Raw genomic sequence first — 15,210 nt, 5'->3', positions numbered from 1 at the left:
CATAACCCTTGTCCGATTCTTGTAATGACACTTTTTTATACTACATTGATCAAAGTCCTTTCAAACCAAATCACAGAAAATGAATGTTTGTTTGTAAAATGTTTTACATGTTTCGGATGTTCCTTCAGAGTTGAAGATAGTTTACTTCCTAGTCCAAACCTCCGGCAGGACGACGGGGGATGATAGCAGGCAGGATTTGAACTCTCGACCATCAATAAATCCGAACGACAGTCCAGCGCGCAAACCGCACGACCAGGCAGCCACCTAAAACTAAATGGTGAAATATACAACAAATCAAGATCGCATAAAACTTTTAAGCATAAATTCAATGCTGTCTTGATCATGTTCTACAAGTAGTAAAAGTTATCATCCAGGCATTACAGAAAAACAAATATGGAAGAAAAAAAAACATAACACTTATTTTTTAGAAATGCCAATGTTATTGCTTAAGTCTTAAAGAAATACAAATAGTTTGACTGCCTTTAAAAATCATACAAGATTTCTAGTTTAGCAATATTGAAATACAAAGGCAATCAAAGCAGGAAATAGTTCATTTTTAATTTCACTCAAGCTTGAATTATGTTTACAGAGCGTCCAGCTCCAATTCCGTCTCCCAGCTCCCCCCCCCCCCCCAATATGTCTGGAAATCAGATTGAACCAAAGTACACCAAGAATGATGCAGGCACATGAAAGAGGCACATTACAAGGGATAATAACAAAGTAATAGGATCTGTTGCATAACTTTTCAACAAGAGATAATATCATAGTCACACAAAAGTTGAGAAATCATTGTAAATAAAAAAATAAAAAACTATGACAACTCAGTGTAAGATCACTCAATAACACACTATTACAAATGCTGACAAGACCAAAAAATAAAAAATATTGGAATAAACAGACAAAACTCAATACTAGTCTCTGTGCTGCTTCATGTATTTGTAATTAGTTTTGAAATTCTGTGAACCACAAAGCTTTAAACAGATAGTACATAGAAGTTTAATCAATTACTTTTTCCTGCTAAAGGCAGCACAAAAACCTTTTCCCAGTTGCGCCTCCCCCCCACAGGTATACATATGAGATTAGGCAAATAGCACATTGATCATGTATTGCATGAAAAATACGTATTACAAAACAAAAACATTGAAAACACTATTAAATGTTAAGGCATGGTGACAGAGTGATAACGCGCTTGACTTCCAAACCAAGGGGTCTTAGATTGGAATCCTGGGATTTTTTATTTTGTGATCTTAAGGGGGCATCTGAGTCCATGGGTGCCTGATGTTAGTTGGGGAAAAGTTGTTCACAAATACTATTAAAAGGAATAGGAAAAAAATTGAAAATTCTCATTTTGTTTCTCTGATCCAATAGTTTAAAAAAAAAAAAATCAGATATATTGATTCAAGAAGCCTATCAGAGCCAAAAAGTGAAGGAAACATTTATATCTTAAAATGTTTAAATATAAAGTTAATTAGACGCTGCACTTGATAACATCATCAGGGATTATAAATGTGAAGTTGTTATTGAGCAAGACTTTGTATAAAGGTTCTTTGAAGACAAGAGTCTTAAGACGTATAAAGTAAAGTGTTTATACTTCATTTGGGTTAGGTTGTTTTCAAAATATCTTTCTTGCCAAGAGTATCTGATGATTTTTAAACATTGAAAACTTGGTGATTACCTGCCATACAGCTAAAAAAATTATGATTATGATTTCAGAATTAACTTGGTGATTACCTGCCATACAGCTAAAAAAATTATGATTATGATTTCAGAATTCTTAAAGCCTCCCTGTGTCCATCCAACTCTAATAGGTACCTGACTTAAGTTGGGAAAAGTAGAGACACTGTTGGCCACATGATAACATGTTTTGAAAATATTCATTAGAATAAGTTTTGCTGAGCCCCTAAATCAGAATCAATTATAGTTTCTTTATTATTAGTTGCTTCCATTGCTACAACTCTTATACATTTAGAACTGAAAGACTAAAACAAGAGAGCAAGTCATGCAGCAACTTCCATTTTATTCAAAACTCTTTAACATTCTTTCTTGTAAAGATAAAAAGGGTGACCCAGTGATCTAGATCAGTGTTTCCCAAACTTTTCTTTAACGGAACACGTCTCTCATTCTGAGTATTTAGCGGAACACATTGCTTATTTTTTTAGAGAGGTTTATTCTCAGGTGGCCTACTGCTTAATTATTTCAGCAGCTCGTGGAACACATATTGAGACCTCACGGAACACATGGGTTACGCGAAACATAGTTTGGGAAACACTGATCTAGATGAAGAGAGGGCAGGAAAGAATTAATATTTTAATAAGCAATTATAAGACTAGCATGTTCCATGAGGAAGATAAAGGACAGATGATATAGATGGCAAGTTATGAGATTTCATTGAAATAATGTTAAAAAAGAACCATTTCTTAAATTATAAAATAATAAAAACGTTTGTCAAAGTATATACATGACAAAATACCAACTTGACATTTGTTCATAAATAGCAAAGCATCATATCAACACAACAACAATGATCAGATCTGTTAAGTTCCTACTTCCATCTGTGGTCTGACTGGAATCTCAATAGTCCTAAGCAATAAAGACAAAAATAAAAGTTATTTTAGATTGTACCATTTATTTGTTATATAATATAACACTTCTATACATTTAAATTAATCCAAAATATCACTTAGATTACCACATGACATCAAAAGTTGTTCAAATATTGATAGTTTAAGACATATTGTTTGGTGCACCATCAAACTTTTAAAGTCACACATAAATAACAAAAGACTGATGACCAAAGATTAATAACCAATGACATCAATTGCTAGCCTTATTTTATTTTACAGTCTTCCAAAAGACTTTTCTAGACTGTTACTGAATTCTGCTCCTTCATTACATCTATCTTTCCAAGTCCCCACTGCTTGTTTTTTTAAACATACTTTCAAGACCTTTCCAATTTTCAGTTATACACATAACTCAAAAACTCTGCCACACATTTCGGATTCGTATCTGAGCATACATCATGTAGCCTGGTCAGTTACAGCATGCTTGGTTGACCATGATAAGTTGACAACTGCGATGGTCATTTTACAGCCTCTGTCTCAGGGCTCTAATGACAAGTTGTCTTTAAAAAAAACTTTGTTTCTTCTACCATTAATATATGTATATGTCAAGCAGACATACTTGTTTTTAGGTCAATACAAATTTGTAAAAAAAAAGAAATTGTGTTGCATTCTGTTACTTTGTATACAATAAAACCAATTATTAACTATTGAACATGGCTAAACATCACCTCCCAAACAGCTTGAGTTTGAAACTTTAAATTACTGAGCAAATAAATTCCCCCTCCCCCCCAACTTCCATGGATCTCAAACTCCATCCACAAAAGAGAAAGGACCAAAGAGCAATGAAGACACTCTATACAATCAGGTCCCGGTCATTTCATCCCCGGTCACTTCATCCCCTGGTCATTTCATCCCCTTGTCATTTTATCACCCTGTCATTTCATTCCCTGTTATTTTCATCATCTGATCATTTTATCTAACAAATAGTAATTGTAAAAATCATGAAATAAGCAATATTTAATATATTCATTTTTTATTTAGATGACAAAAAGTGTAACACATTAGATAACAATAAAATTAAAATTAAATGCCATTAAAAACTATAAAAATTTAACATGTAACGAGGTAATGTAAAACAGTTTTATCCAGATATGGGTGAAGTCAGCCTTTATTAGAAAAAAAACAACTTATTTCAAGGTTAAAAATGACGCACCAAATTTCAAGAGAGAGCGATTGAAAAATAAAATAAGGTGAAACATGGTCGTACTTCCACCACACCTTGGTCTTTGATGATAAGTTATCAGCAGCACAGTCATAATTATTCTAATTGCACTTCGCACTAATCTCTCAAAAGATTTCCACTACTTCCACCAAAACTTGGCCTTTGATCATTATAATATTACATCCCTCACATCCAATAGCTATAGCGCTTCTATAAATCTTGTAAATCTGGGTGTGTAATTAGCTATAGCGCTTCTAAGATTTCTCATCAAGAATGCAAAGTGGAAGAGGAAACACTATAAATGCATTAGTAACATGTCAAAAAATATCAAAAAGCATTCTATAAAATCATATTTATATATTTGACGAATTGAGGGCTTAAAGTCAAAGCCTTAACAGCAGAATTAAACAATGAAAAAAAAATTTATTGGAGATGAAGTGACCGGTCACCATACAATCATAGTAATCATCACTAATGTTATTATCACATAATAACAGAAATAAAATAAGGAGATATTAACTAGAAACACATGACTCACATGACATGTTACTTTTGAAGATTTCAGTTACAATAACTATAAACTTAAGCAATGTCAACTTAGAAACATGGTTTGATCATACTTAAAAAGAAAAGACCTTAATATTCTATAGAAAGCTATGCTACACAGCTAAGTCAGAGCATTCTGGCTAGTAGTGCTAAAGCTAACAGTTCAAGTCCTTTTCTTCTAGAGGTGAAGTGGCTGTAGTGAAGCACATAGCTTACTGAGGGGACTCAGGTTTGAATCCCAGTGAAGACTGGGATTTTAATTTTGAAATTTTTATGGAATTCAGCTCTTATAGGTACCTGACTTTGGTTAGGAAAAGAAAAGACAGTGTTGGCCACATGACACCCTTGTTAACCTTAAGCCACAGACTGACAGAAAAAGATGACCTTTACATCATCTGCCCTCATAGATCACAAGATCCAACAAAAGGGATACTTTTACTTTACCATAGATCTAGTAGGTACTCACTGTTTTAAAAATGTGATGTAACCATCTTCCAGCTTTGCAAAATATGTGGCTATTTTCTGTTCTTTTTGCAGGCAAGTCACATCCATGATATTCACAGCTATCATGTGCTGATATTCAGTTAAGTCTTTTTGTGTAACTCCTTCTATAAGTGATTTCACCTAAATCAAAAATTAATTGTTTAGAGTTGAACAAGTCTTTAGAAAACTTTTAGTATTTTTGGTCATGCTGCTGTCAGAAAAATCATTGCAAAACATTGACAGCATTATTGGCCTCCTTCAGTTATGAAATGACTATGGTTCGTCTGATAGACCAGGGCTTTGAACAGATGACAAACTGGGCATTAGCAATGCTCTCAATACTACAGTAGTTTTCCTCTCTCCATGAAAGTTAGGAGTTGGACGTTATCAGAGGCTGAGACGCATTACAATGGAAGCATTTTATGGATAAAGTAGTGCTTTACAAAACAGTGAATTAAATATTATCTAATTTACAAAATAGAAACTAAATCAAGCTTCTATTTCATTTAATTATAGTAGAAGAGCCTACAATAGCTGATTAATAAATACTGTATGAGGAAAAGCATTTCAATGGGCTATCTGCAAGTGTAAATACATATGTCAAACGTAATTTTTCTATTTAAATTTCTAAAATTGAAGTTACAAAATCTATAATATATACTGTATTTCTATACAAATTTTCAAAAGCTTTAAAAAGAGACTCAAAGGAGGCCATAAATCTAGTATACTTGAAGGCAATGAACCATATCCTATAATTTGTATTTCTATTCATTTAAAAACTGAAGGAGGAAATATTTTTTTAAGATTTAAACTCAACTAGTCAGATCAAGTTTTATACAACATTTATATATTTTTGATAGGTCTGTGATTTGGTCTAAACTAGAATGCAGTAAATCAATAAAAGCAGAGATATAATCAAGAGAAAGAATCAGGTTTTTATTTACAATAAAACTCTTTTTTTTTACATGTTAACTATTCAGCTAGCTGATTTACCCAGTCTGTGTGAACCTTATAAATACGAATCTAGTTGTAGACCTAAGAAATTTTAATAATATTTAAATATAATATTGTAAATGTTAATAAAAAAAAAATAATTAAATATCAAAATGGTCAATTTTACATAATAATAAGCCTATATTTATTTATGCAAACTATGTCCCAATTAAATCTGATTCATTAGCTGCTACAACTTCTGAGCGCAGAACTGGGGATTAAATACATGACAGTCGACAGAGAAGGTACTGCTGATGTGTTGTTTCCACCTGCAGTGTTTCAAGTCTCATGCAATGACAACCTGTATTGGCTTTGGTCCAAACTGTTCACATTTTTGTTGGAAACATTGATATTTACAGCTTAATGTGGAGTTTTCAATTAATAATATCTTTTCTTTATCAAATAAAATTAATTAATCACTACTAATTAATCAATCATTTGATTTATGTTTTTACTGATTTTTGTTTTGAAACAATGAATAGTTAATTCAGTGTTTTTTACTCATAAATAAAAAATACTTTAATGACTAGTAATATATATATATAAATATATATATATAATATGATAATGTAATATTTCATTATGTGAGCAAAATAAATGAAATCTATAGATAAGAGTAAAAAAAAAACTTACATCCAACACTGTTAGATCTTGTTCCAAAGGGACATTTACTATTTTGGGTTCAGACTCTAATGGCAGCAAGACTTTTGTTTCCAAATAAGGCAAGCCTATTTGAGCTTCTGGGGAAAAAAAAGTTGGTCAACATCTTCAAATTGTTCTCCATTCGGTATGTATCAAATGCATCCATTTCAAACTTCATTTTGAGTGAGTAAATTGGTTTTTAATAGGGATTCAATTACTAAGTATCAAATAGACAAGAATAAAAAAAAGAAAAGTTCTTACATCCTATATATATATATATATATATATATATATATATATATATATATATATATATATATATATATATATATACTAGCCAGACATTACCCACAGACTGGCGGCCTTTGTTTGTGTATTACTAATCTAGTGGATTGTATTTCTATCTATGTCAAACTTAGCTAATGTTCCTTTCAAGTTTTTCCCTTTTGCCACGAAAATAAAAGTTTTGTAAAAAGATAAAGGATAATAAAAAGCTCAGAGAGACACAAACATTTTCAATTTGAAAAAAAAAAAGTATTTAATATAAAAGTGTAAAGTGAATTTGAGCCAAAATGTTGAAACTCCATGATATTTCAAAAGAAATTTAAGAAAAGGATGCAAGTCAATTTTAATAGAAGAAGAGATTACTTGCCCGACATTACAGTAAATATATAATATATTATTATGATGAAGGTTATCCAAACATTTTCCTGAAGTACAGTTTTTTTTTTTCAATTTTTGTCTTTCCTGAATAAATTCCCTCCTTAATCTATGATGATGAGTTAATTAAGTTTTATTTAGGTTTAAAAGAATGAAAGATACATTTTTGAAAATAAATAGATCTATACAGAAGACCTAAGGGCAGTGGACAACACTTGGAAAGAGGCTCTTAACACTGATATCTGTGGAGACAGCTTGCCTGCCTATGCACCAACCAGCTTGTGAGGACCTAAATTAGTAAGTCATATTATTTAAGCTAGAGCTACTTCTCTATTAGCTACTATCATTCTTACTTTACTTACCAAATATATTTTTTTTGCTTGCATCCTGAAAAAAAAAGAACAGTTTCAAAGGGGTTAAAACACTTTATAAATATAAAACATATTTCTAATCAACCAATTTTAAAATTAATTTTTTTTTCAGATGAAAATATATGAATGATCTGGCTGAAGCAAAGGATCATCCATGCAAGTTTTTAAAATGTATTTATTAAATATAAAATTGCAGAGCTTAGTGTAAAGAAAATAAGTCTCATGATGTTAAAAAAAAATTGATAATTCCAGCTTTACAAGAAGTCATTTTCACAGTGATGCAAGACCTTATTGAGGTTCTGAAAGTATTATCAATAGGTGACTATTTCAAAAGACTAATTGATAAATGGCCAGAGATGTGAAGAAACTTATAAAAAACTTCAAATGACAAAATTTGTTAATAAATGGATAAATCAACTTTGATTTATAGTTCTTTGTTATTACTTGGTTATTTACAATACTTTCATGTTGTTAGAAGCTTTTTTTTTTCTTAAAATCTTATCTGTGCAACAAAAAGTAAAGTCTAAAGTTCACTGAGTGATTCACAGGCGCAGCATCTTGTAGCTAAAATTCTTAGCCCAAACTTGAATCTTTGAATCTCATCATAAAAACTGTATATAAAACACAGCTCTATGTGTTTTCCAGCATTGTTTTGAAACAAATGATTAGCAACACATTAAACTCTTATTGTACACTGAAAGAAATTTTCTAGTTCATTTTGTTGAGCTCTTTAAGCAATTAAATTTTTTTTCAAGAAACAGATTCATCAATGGGCTATTGCTAAAAGAAGGTTAAAAACAGATTTTGTTTTACAAAGCAGACAACTAACACAAATGAATGAAATGAACATGCGACTGCAGGAAAAGAAATTGAACTATAGTGATTCAAAGCTGATCATTGTCTCCTTTACTGAGATATTAAATCTCTTTTTGTCATAATGTTTCAAGAAAAGAGTTTTAAAATCTCCAAGAAATTGTTTGTTGGGTTTTTTTAAAAGAGAAAATATATGAAATGGTGGTAGTGGGTCAAAAAAGGTTGAAGACCACTGATCTAAACCCTGTGAAAAATCTAAATATCAAACATTATCAATCTAAAAGTGTACTAAATCAACCTCTTTGACTAATCCAAATCTTCATCAGCAATAATGAGTAAATACACCCATACTCTAGATGCATTATTATAATAAGGCTTGTCCATGAGTCTGAAGATTAATGAGGAGTGCAGTATTTCACATGGCTAAGCAGTCCCAGCTTGATATTTTGCCACACCTAGCACAGACATAACCGTAGTCCACCACTGGTCAATTAGGATTCTCTTTTCGACATCTACGCCAGCGGATTTTAATTAGTCTCAAATGTGTATCCCACAGCTTTTGTAAGTGATTTCCAGCTGCTCTCTCTTGTTCTGAAGCAGCATTATATCAGGTGCTCTCCTCTATGTCAGTTAAATTACTGTCAAAAGTGTTTCTTGGCTACTCTGTTATGTCAACCACCTTTCAGCTAACTGCCTTTGGAATATATGTTTGTCCCCAATAAATGGGATATATGTGCCCTGTTAAACTATAACTCTATACTGTCCATACTGGAATTTACAAGAACATCGCTGTAGTGCAGTCTTGCCACCTTATTCCCATGATGAGGTGCAAACATCTTTTCATTCCATTCCATTACTAACCCTAACCCAAAAACAATATTTTTCCCAATTAAAGTATTTCAGATTAATTCATAAATATACATTGCTTTCAATTTGTACTTAAAAATGTCTAAAAAAAAAAAAGAAGAAGAAGAAAAAATTAGATTAAATTTGGTGAGATCAGTAAAGCTATTGTTTTATGTGAGTTTTTTTTTATTGTTTACAGGTTAATTGGAGTGAGCCATGTAGGTGACTTTTATTTGTAACTCTTTTACTTTTGGTGAAAGGCTTAAAATACTACTGTAGAGCTTACTTTACTAGAATAGATCTTGAATCTAGATCTACTATTTTCTATCTTTGGTTTGGTCAATAATAGAAATTGCATCCTCTTCTTGGAACCCCTCAACTCAAAAAAAAAAAAAAAAACATTAAGAAACACAGACAGAGTAAAACCTTAAGTATAATCACTAAATTTAGAAACCCTTCAGGATAGTTCATTAAAAGTAAAGTAGCAATTATACATAAAACACTGAACAATAATCTTTATTTATTACTATTACTAATAATAGTATTAGAGCATGGAAAAGGTTGCTTGAGTCAGCCAGGAAAACCAATGACATGACTTTGCAGAATTTAAGTATTTTAAGCCATAGATTGACCTAGGAATTTTAATATGTGATGGACAAGGGTGTAGATCTAGATCTATCCTCGAAGTTTTACACAACTTTTTAAAAGTTTAGTAAGGTTTCTACGTAAACAAATAGGCCTACCATATTTTTATAAGATAAGCTCTAGATAGTAGATTATTCCAGATTTAGATCTCCATAGCCATAATAAAGAGGCATGGTGGCTGAGTGGTCTACAGCGCTTGACCCCAGACATACGCTTGAAATTAGTACACCCTAATGCCACTAAGCAAAGCCGTTCATCTAACGACCTTCAAATCCTAGCTCTGGAGACCATTAATACCTTCAAGCCCAGTGCTATTTTTGCATACACTGATGGGTCGGCATCAATAGATTCTGGAAGAGCAGGCTATGGAGCCTACATCGACTTTCTTGGCTCTTACACAGTCAAAATCTTTGGACCATGTGGTAGTGTTTGCAGTTTTGATGCAGAGACCATGCGGCAGTCTGTGAAGCCTTAAAAGTCATTGACTCTCAACTCAGCGAGGGACATTTGAGGGCAAAACAGATTGTTGTGGTCACTGACTCAAAATCTGTACTACAGGCTTTGCAAAGCCCAGGACAATGGCCCCCCAATATCAACACTGTCATCATGGCTTCACATAACATTAAGCAACGCTATGGCACCCCTGTAATTATGCAGTGGGTACCGAGTCACATAGGTGTGACTGGCAACACTTTGGCCCATCAGGGAGGGCAAATTCCACCCACTGATGAGGCTGTAAGCTTTCATCAAGCCCTGGCTATAATACAAAAAACAAAAATGGAAAAGTGGTTTGAGTGCTGGGAAAAGCCCCAAAAAGCCAGTGGTGTCTGGGAGCGCATGAGGCGCCCTGACCGCACTTCCCCGTGGTGGATGCTGTCCAGGCCTGAGCAAGCTATTATAGCACAGTGCAGGACAGGCCACTGTCCTGTTGGCTCATATTTCTCGTGGCTATGGCCAAATTTTGATTCACGGTGCCCCCGCTGCGGGGAAGAAGAGGAAACCGTGCCTCATATTCTGTTTGACTGCCCCAGACTTGCTGATCTCCGTCTCGACAGGTCTGGGAAACCCAAAATTCTCGACCTGTATGGCGACATTTATGCACTACGCAAGACAGTAGGGTTTCTGTCCAGGGCTTTTGCAAGAGAGGATTTGAGCCTCTCAAGCCCTCACTCTAATGGAATTTGATGATGATGATGACAGCGCTTGACTTCCAAACTAAGCCTTAACTTATTGAATGAATAATAGTGTCAATAGTCACTCAATAGTCATTACCTGAGGCTGAGCCTGAAGACAGTGAAGTGGCTGAAGGCTAGATGTAGATCTAACTGAAGTAGCTTCTGGCAGATCTATTTTAATTTTACGGCTGAGCGTAAATTTATTGCCATGAAACTTTCTTTTTTTACTTCTGCTTCCATTCTTCTTATTACCCATTTGAAATTCGAACGAGTAGATCTAGATTTATATAGATCTATATTATTAATATAGATATATAGATCTAGGTCAAGGTCTGGAAAACACTCTGAACTCTTTCGACTCTACAGACCTAGAATCTATCCTATACTCTGTACGCCCAAATTGCTCCAAACTAACAAAAATTCGTCTTTGGTCACTCTTATTAATCGCATTTTTAGTCCAAGTAATTATTTTATGTACATATAAATTTAATAGTATCCCATTTTTAGATTATAATTTTACTGTAACAATTAAAAAATACAACATAATAATTAATTAACAGACTTCATGTTGATAAAAGTAGACATTAAATTATAAATAAATTAAAATGATAAAATATAAAAGCTTTTTACCTGTGCCATTTAATAAGCTTCGGGCATGTATTGTGACACTATTGTCGTTGGACAGTGAGTTATCTTACTTACTTAGATTTAATCTAGACTGACTAGAGTCTAATATCTAGATCTACTGTTACTTACTGTATAGTCACATAATAGTGTATCTATAGTAGTATTTAAGTATAGAAGCTCTTTTGAGAAAACAAAATAGGGTACAGGGAAAAGCTAATTCTAATTATAGATCTAACTTCGGAAATGCCATTGTTTAGTTTTCGGGTTTACAAAATTTAAAAGGCTATTTTTACTGCACATCACTGACCTATTCATAAAAATAATAATTATCTCTATCTCACCAAATAAGATTGTCCTTGATACACGGTCGTCCCTCATATGGAATACTGCCCTACCCAAAGTAGCTGTCAAACTAAAATAAAGCAGTCCCTCTACTATGCTATCCATAACCGGCATTTGCAAGAACATTAATTATTTGTGGTGCGGTCTTGCCATCGTATATTCGTGATAAATTAATAATAAGAATCTTTATTAAGAAAATGTGTCTTACAATTGGTGCATTAAAACAACACATTATAATCTAACTATAGAAAACCAAAATATACCTTTCGGTGAAAGCGTTCAAGAAGTCTTAGACCTAAATTCTTACTGTATACTACCCAATACTCATGTCTTATTATCCAAAATAGAAGAAGGGTTGAGAGAACATTATTGCTTGGAAGACAGCAGTACTTTGTTGTTTTTTTGTTTGTTTTTGCTAGGGGGAGAAATTTATTCCGCTACACTCTAGCTAAGAGACGCCCAAATGCACTTACTGGCCTAATTCAGAGGGTCATCAACTTCCCTTAAAAGTGATGCATCCAATTGATAGGCCAACATTGTGATTTCCAGTTATGTAATTTTAAGTGATCCTCCACGTTGAGACGATATCCATTCACGGTGGTCTTTGGTGGTTAAAACAAGGAAAAAAATTGACAATTAATTAATGGAAATTAATTATTTTGTTTGGTATCGACAAGTGAAATTGAATATTCAGTATTCAGATGAACTGGCTAAATATTTAGGGGTTTGTCCCCTTAGGTAATTGTATACGTTATTTCTCCCACACCGATTCTCGGATCAAGTTGAAACAACCATTTATTTTACCTAACAAATATTAATCAAACCAATTAGTCAACAAATTATTTTGTTTTACATTCAAAATTGTAAATAGCTTGAACATTAATGAGATATCTTCTTACAAATGTGGAGTACTTCTCCTTAGATGATATAGGCCTAACATCGCTTGTTTTCTGATAACTATGCAATGGTTTGGTATTTGTCAAGTGATCTGTTTTTGTTAAGTTTCTCCAACTAATTTTTTTTTTAAGTTTTAACAACTGGATAAAATTAAGTTCCCCATTCAGACCTTGTAATTTGTAGTGTAGATTGATGTTAAGGTTTTCTGTTATTGTGGTCCAGGGTGTGTGTTATGTGGCAACACAATGAGAGCAGAGTGGATTCAGAGGTGCCCTAAGATCCCAAAATAAAATTTAAAAAATACCGGTCTTCACCAGGATTCCAACCTGGCACCCACCAGTTCAGAAGCTAAGTGTTTTACCACTCAGCTACCATGCCTCTTTAACAATTGGATGGTCAAGCTCTAACCTATTGTATCTTTAAAATCCCTGAAAGTTTTTATACTGGAATTGACTTTATAGATAAATCTGTATAGATAACTCTAAGTGTGTGTGTGCAGCTTTCATTGGTTGGGTGAAATGGTTTGATTTTGAATTGTGTCTATCGAAATTTATCTATTAGTTACTTTGGGTAACTCTTGTTTGTATGGAGAATCAATAGTCCTAAACAGACCTAACATATATGCAGTTATGTATTTTTCTTTTCAGCACTTCATGGTATGATAGAAGCTAAAACTTTATTCCGGAACACGTATTCATAATTCTCAATGTTTTTCTTTTAGATTTGACAAAAATTGTTTTAGGAACTCTTTGCTGACTATAGAAATGTGTACAGATATTAACATTTTTAAAAATCTTTTTAACGAATTGTCAAGGCCTAGCAGTTTTATTGTTACATTCGAATCTCCATTTTCGTTTTGTTACATTCCCCAAGTATTCACTACACCACCTTCACCTATCTCTTAGTCTGTTGGACCGATGGGAGCACCATATTCACTGCATGAGAGGCTAGAATTACTTTCTATTATAAGTACCAGTACTTAGTACTATCTTAACCAGAAAAAAAGTTGACTTTTCCCTTATTAAAATTTTATCATGGAAGCCCCATATTGCTAAAATGATTAAAAAAAAATCAAACAAAGCATTAGAGTTTACTTAAAGAAATTAAAAAAAAAAATAAAATAAGAACATGAAACTAAAATGTTCTTAAAGCTTGGTTAGGCCAATAATAGAACATGCATCCTCTATTTGGAGCCCCCCAATTTAAGAAAACATTAAGAAACTAGAACAGACACAAAATAGAACAGTGAGATTGATAACAAAAGAATATTCCCATTTTATTTGAGTAACACCTTTAGTAAAATCATTAAATTTAGAAACATTTCAGGGAAGAAGATTAAAAAGTAAAGTAACGATTTGATATAAAACCTTAACCATAATCTTCAAATACAAAACCAAAAGCTAATAAAATACTCAGAAAGACGCAAAGATATAAAGGCCAATGTCTTATTCCATATGCTAGGACAAATTTGTACAAATACTCCTTCCCTAGTGCTATTTAATAGAGAAAAGAATTGGGTTGTCTCAATCAGCAAAGACCAATGACTTGACCTTAACCATAATCTTCAAATACAAAACCAAAAGCTTATAAAATACTCAGAAAGACACAAAGATATATAGGCCAATGTCTTATTCCATATGCTAGGACAAATTTGTACAAAATACTCCTTCCCTAGCGCTATTTAATAGAGAATGGAATGGGTTGTCTCAATCAGCAAAGACCAATGACTTGACTGAGTTTAAGTCATTGACTAACATAAATGACTAGATATGTTTTGGACAAAATTTCAAATAATCTATCCCTTGGACAGCTGACACTCAAAAGGAAATGGTAACAAATAATATTCTGGTGATTTGCATTTAAAAAAAAGAGTTCACCAAAAAATACATAATATAGGAAGTAAAGTTGCAATAATTTCGTGTTAATCAGCATATCCAAAGAACCATTTGAGTAACCAGAAAAGAATGAAAAATTGCTTCTTATATCAAGAGAAATTAAATGCAATCACAGATAATATATAACAGATACTGCAGTCATAATTTACTTTAACTAGTAGCAATATCGTTTTAATCAGCACAATAATTATTATATAGTTAACAGTAAACAATAGTAGGCCTACAGCCAACATATTCATTACTATCATACTGGTGAAGATTCCATTCAAATGCTAAACAAGTAACAGCTTTCAACACAAATTGAAGCAGTTTCATGCAAAAACAAGGAAGAGATGTAGGCCACAGTTTTCACTCAGAACACCGATGTTGCTTAACTGTTTCTCTCCATAATTATTTTCCATGTTCCAATGGAATTATTCATTTTGCTCTATTGTATTTCACTACCCTGTTTGGTTCAAAATTCATAAATGTTTTGTTTGTTATCAGGAAATG

General features: G+C 32.7%; 1 protein-coding gene across 4 annotated transcripts; it reads right to left on the bottom strand.

Moving 5' to 3' along the window:
• Window positions 1-1,362: 1,362 nt before the first annotated feature.
• On the bottom strand, window positions 1,363-11,753 carry LOC106051700 (uncharacterized). 4 transcript variants are annotated; one of them, XM_013206904.2, is made up of 5 exons: window positions 11,588-11,753; window positions 7,470-7,494; window positions 6,439-6,542; window positions 4,796-4,953; window positions 1,363-2,580 (listed from the first exon to the last, which is right to left on the bottom strand). In XM_013206904.2, the coding sequence occupies exons 1-5, from the start codon at window positions 11,594-11,596 to the stop codon at window positions 2,535-2,537; spliced, it is 342 nt and encodes a 113-aa protein (XP_013062358.2). In that variant the 5' UTR covers window positions 11,597-11,753; the 3' UTR covers window positions 1,363-2,534. The 4 variants fall into 4 exon arrangements, with proteins under 4 accessions (XP_013062358.2, XP_013062357.2, XP_055865978.1 ...); XM_013206903.2 differs by having other exon boundaries at window positions 6,439-6,545; window positions 11,588-11,752; XM_056010003.1 differs by lacking the exon at window positions 11,588-11,753 and adding an exon at window positions 11,055-11,400.
• Window positions 11,754-15,210: the final 3,457 nt, after the last annotated feature.

Source organism: Biomphalaria glabrata, chromosome 14, assembly GCF_947242115.1.
Source record: "Biomphalaria glabrata chromosome 14, xgBioGlab47.1, whole genome shotgun sequence".
In the NCBI taxonomy this organism is placed as follows: domain Eukaryota; kingdom Metazoa; phylum Mollusca; class Gastropoda; family Planorbidae; genus Biomphalaria; species Biomphalaria glabrata.
This window is presented reverse-complemented; position numbering and strand designations above follow the sequence as displayed.